Below are 4672 nucleotides of genomic sequence, written 5' to 3' on the forward strand. Positions count from 1 at the left end.
TCAGTAGAATCCGAACGTGGTGAAGAGGCAGAAGGACGCAGCGGCAGCGACGTTGACCCAGGCAAAAGAGGCAAAGGCTGCTGCGCCAGATTGCGTGCCTGTGGACTGCGTAGCGGCTGCGGCAGACGTCTCATGGCCGCTGAGGCCAATAGTGGCCGTCGTCCCTGCTGAGACGACAGTGGTGATGCCGGGCTGGTTCACAACTGCGGGTGTGGCGGTGGCATCAGCCGTTGTAGTAGTGGTGGTTGGCGGGGGATCATTCCTGGTTGCAAATCCTGTAAAAAGGTTAGCACATGGCCGATGTATCTATTTTCTTTGATGAGACTCACCAATACGCTTCTGGTCCTTGTCAAAGGCCGCGTAAACGTTCTTGAGGAAAACATCACCCAGCAACCAGGCTCCTGGTACGACCTCATGCCCATAAATGTTGCTCGTACAAGTGCCATCGCTGTTCTGAGATCCCCGCCAGTCCTTCGCAGAGATGACATAGCTGGTACCAGAAAAGGTGTATGCAACGTCCTTGTTGCTGTCACACGGCACCTTGAATGTGGTGCCATCTTCCGAGGATGAGCCAGGGATATTGGCGTGGAATGCGGCTACGTCAGTCTGGGGTCCAAAGACGTAAGACGTTCCAGTGTCAATGTAGGCAAGCTTGCCAGCCGCACCGGACTTCTGACCGTCGTAAGCAATGCCGTCCAAAGGAATCGCCCAGTCGCCGTTCTCAGAGCCAACAGCGGTGTAAGTGAAGTTGCCGGTGTATTTGTCGGGGTTACAGGAACCAAAGCTGATTTCACTCGTGTTCGGTCCGTCAGCGGCTCTGTTCAGATAGACGCAAAAGATGGTGGCATCAAGCTGCTTGGAGTTCTGGACAACCTGAACGAAGTTCTCCGTCTCACCACCTGCCATCGAGAGACCCAGGATGCCATCAAAGGGGAAGTGGTTGAAGTCGTCGGAGGTTTCGTTGGCAACACCGAACTGGAAGTCAAAGTTCATGCCGGCAAATGAGATGGTGTCTGAAATCTTCTGGCCCTTGACTGATCCAGAGCCATAGGCCACAGAGAAGCCTTCAGAAAGGTCCTTGTACGAGTCGGAGTCGGTTGGACCATAGGAGCCATGCTTTTCGCAGGCGGATGACTTGCAGGAAGAGCCCATCACCCAGCTAGTGCCAGCTCCGGTATCGATGAGCATCCACAAAGCCTTCTGCTGAGAGCCGAACTTGACTTGGGCGAAGTAAGAGAAGTCCGTGCCATCCTGAGCGACAGGGGCGGCATTCTTGAGGGTGGTGTCCGCTGCGGTGATGATGCGGTAGAGGCTCTGTCTCTTGGCATTGCGAGCCCTCTCTCTGACTACCTCGGCGGATTGAAACCTCGCATACTTGCGAGTGAGACGTTCGACCTCGCGTGCAACTCGGTCAGACTGAGGATCCTCCGTCTACAAACAGAGTGGTTAGCTTCTTATATTGGTGATTGGATATGACCATGGGCCTCCATCGTCGGGTCCAACAACCGAAATACACTCCACTTACCGAGTCTTTGGTAATCTGGGGACCGACATGGAAGGCCGGGTTCTTGATGGCCTTGATGGCGTTTACCACATCTTCTCCAAGCGCTTCTTGATCCCTAGTCTCCTTTGCTCCAGAAGACCCGCAACCGCCAACAAATGGACAGTGACTATCGACCTCAAACGGGAAGAAAGCTTGAGCAGACGAGAGGAATAGCGAGAGGTGAGCCAGAACCTGGGTTGAACGCATCTTGGAAGCGAGACGGGCCGGGCTGTCCTGAGCAGTAATCGATACGAGTTGTGATGTCGACTGAAGTCAATCAGTCAATACCACTCAATTCGAAGTCGCCGGGTCGGTAAGAGGCAACTGAGAAAGACACGATCGATGGGACCAAGATACTGCAGCGATTGACGTCGGGAACTCGATATCTGGGCTTTGGGAGAATCGGCTTTCGACGGGCTTTGGTGCGGGTGCCAGACTCCGCGGCGGAGGACAGATTAAGGTATTAAGAATTAGTTGTCGCGCAAGTAAAGCGGAACGTTGATGGAATGAGTCTCGAAGAGTCAGGGGACTCTTTTAATTCGGGACTCGGACTCGGGGGAGGCGGCGGGTATACAAGCAGGAATGCGTAATGTTTGAGAGTGATGTTGGCGTATGGATGCGAAAATGCTGTACGCTGGCGGGTCGAACCAAGGGCAAGACAATGGAATTGATGGACGGGTGACGGCGAGCGCCACTAGCGAGGAGGACCAGAGACACGATGCAAGACAATGAGACAAGCGTAGATGGCTGCGGACGATGCTGTACTCTCTGCAAGGGAAGCGAGTTGGGGTCGAACAGGCAGAGATAGATGGCGATGATCTCTGGTTTTCGGGTGTTCTAAATCTGTGCCAAACCACACAAGACAAGAAAACACACAAAAAAATGGGCGACCTTGAAATAAATCAAGATCAGACCGGACGGCTCGAGAAGAAAAAGAAGAAGGATGCCCGCCGAATGGTGGAGAGAATTGGCGAGGCAAGGCGAGGGGAGGTGGAGGGTTGAGAGGCAAGAGGAAGAGAGGCGAGGCGGGAGGGGATCGTGGGGAGTAGTTATGGAGATGCACCTGTGCGAATCGGAGGTGGAGGAGACGCCAGTGGGCAGGCCGCTGCCGTCAATACCACCGCTAGCAGGGGAAGGTAGCGACGTTGGTCGTGGTCTGGGAAGGTCCAGTGGTGATGGCGTCCCCAGTGACAGGGGGGAAAGAGGCAGGAGACGCCGCTCACTGGTCAGACATGGCTGGCAGTCTGGCTCGCTGCCACGGCTCCGAGGGCTGTCTGTCCGAAAGAGAAAGGGACCTGCTGAAAGAGATTGGACGTCTGTCGTGATTATTGGCCAGAGAGGCCAGGTGCTAGCCCGGTGGAAGTGGATAGCCTGCCCGTTTCTGCTTGCTTGCTAGCAGCAGATCTGCACACATGCATGCAATTGCGCAGGGGAACTGAGAGTCCGGTGCTTCTTCCATCTTACCTCACTCACACTAGAGTCTACCAAACCACGGAGTTAGTAGCTACCTATGCACGTAAGGTATGCTACGCAACAAGTCCCGTCTGACCAATTCTGCCCCTTCCTTCTGCAACTCGTCCTGCTGGTCCAGGTGGTTGATGATGATGAGTGGCTCTCCCAGCTGTCGCCTCTGTCTTACCATCGAAAAGCCATCCAGCCATGTCCCGGGTCGAGGCAGTCCCTGCCACCAATGACAGCCCTGGCATCTGCTGGGTCGCGTCCGTGGTGGGGGACGCCTGGTCCGTGGCTTCATGCACGTATCTCTTCCCAGGGAACAGACCACACACCACCAACCTACCTCACAGGTACGACAGACTTTGGACACTGCTGTCAACGGGTCAACCGGGAAGGACCTGACAGCGCTGACAGTCACTCTTCGCGGCTACCTTATTCACTGGCAGACAAGCTCGTTCAGCGCGTTTTGCTGCCGTTCAACGCCTGAACGTTTCACGCAAAACAGACGGACCCGTGATGGGATGAACTGACAACCCGCACTTGCCCCTCCCGTCCTGATTGGCGGGCTGTTTTACGCGTAGCTCCCCCTTGGCGAACATCAACTCCCTTCCTCTTTGGGACGCTGCCTTCAGGGGCACCCGCTCATCACCCATGGATCTTTCTACGGGCTCCCACGGACCGCAAGCTTTCGGCTGCCGTGCTTCCTTATCATCCCGCCAGTCAATTGCAACTCGACTGAACCCTTCGCATGCGGCTGCAATACGTCCCGGCCTTCTTCGAATATTCGAGCCCGGCAATCGTGTCTCATCGCCCTCAGCCTCGACTCCCGGCATACAGGTGGCCGTCTCCTCGCGATGCCGTTCACGTACTCTCAGCAAGCCACAACCTCGTGGCCCCAACCGATTAATTGCCTCTTCCCTCGCACTCTGACCGTTACCGTGGGCAAACGACGAGCGAGAGAAAGCCAATTCACTGCTAGCCGCAGCCACCGAAAAAGCCGCCTTGCCTGCTTTAGCGCCAGGAAAACAAGCTGCAAGGGAGCGCTGCTCTAAAGACTCTCCACTTCCAATGTCCCCTCCATACTGCTTCGGGCCATCGCCTCCAGCCCAAGCAACCACGCCTATCCTTCCCAAGCTTTCTTCTCCAGGTCGACCCTGGTAGCCAGACCGGACGACGGCTCATTTGAGACCTCCCCCATTGACTTCGACATTGCGCAACCTGTGCGCGTTTGTCTCACACTCGCAATCCCGCTGAGAGCCAGAAGCCTTGCCCGTGGGTTCGGAAACTTCAACAGCAAGCCGCAACTTACCTACCGTCGGTTCCATGTCTACAACTCTCGACTCCTCGAGTACCATCGCCGCTGCATGCAATCTCGAACCCTTTGTCAACATAGTCTCCTCCTCCGGGAACGTGCATCATTTCTCGGCGGACTCGGCCACGGCCTATTGCTTTCCGCTCATAACCACGTCAACCAGACCAAACGATCCCACGGACGGCGGGCGCTGAGCCTGGCCGTGCTTCCATGTCATTTGGATCTCCCTTCAATCCCTTGCCGCCTGATGGATACTCGGGAAATTCTCTCCTCGAGGTCGAGTCGTCCACTGCTCTGTGCTCACTGGCTACGATTTGGCACTGCTGCTCATCGCTCGAGCCATTCGCTACCTCCCACCGCTG

General features: G+C 55.9%; 1 protein-coding gene across 1 annotated transcript; it reads right to left on the reverse strand.

The window, feature by feature from the left end:
• ctsD (Aspartic-type endopeptidase ctsD) lies at window positions 1-1750 on the reverse strand (the record flags this gene model as incomplete). Its single annotated transcript, XM_032021787.1, has 3 exons — window positions 1-275; window positions 330-1431; window positions 1526-1750. The coding sequence occupies 3 exons, from the start codon at window positions 1748-1750 to the stop codon at window positions 1-3; spliced, it is 1602 nt and encodes a 533-aa protein (XP_031881239.1).
• Window positions 1751-4672: the final 2922 nt, after the last annotated feature.

The sequence above is a fragment of the Colletotrichum fructicola genome (genome assembly GCF_000319635.2).
Source record: "Colletotrichum fructicola Nara gc5 chromosome Unknown KSG_Nara_v1_contig05, whole genome shotgun sequence".
Taxonomy (NCBI): Eukaryota; Fungi; Ascomycota; class Sordariomycetes; order Glomerellales; family Glomerellaceae; genus Colletotrichum; species Colletotrichum fructicola.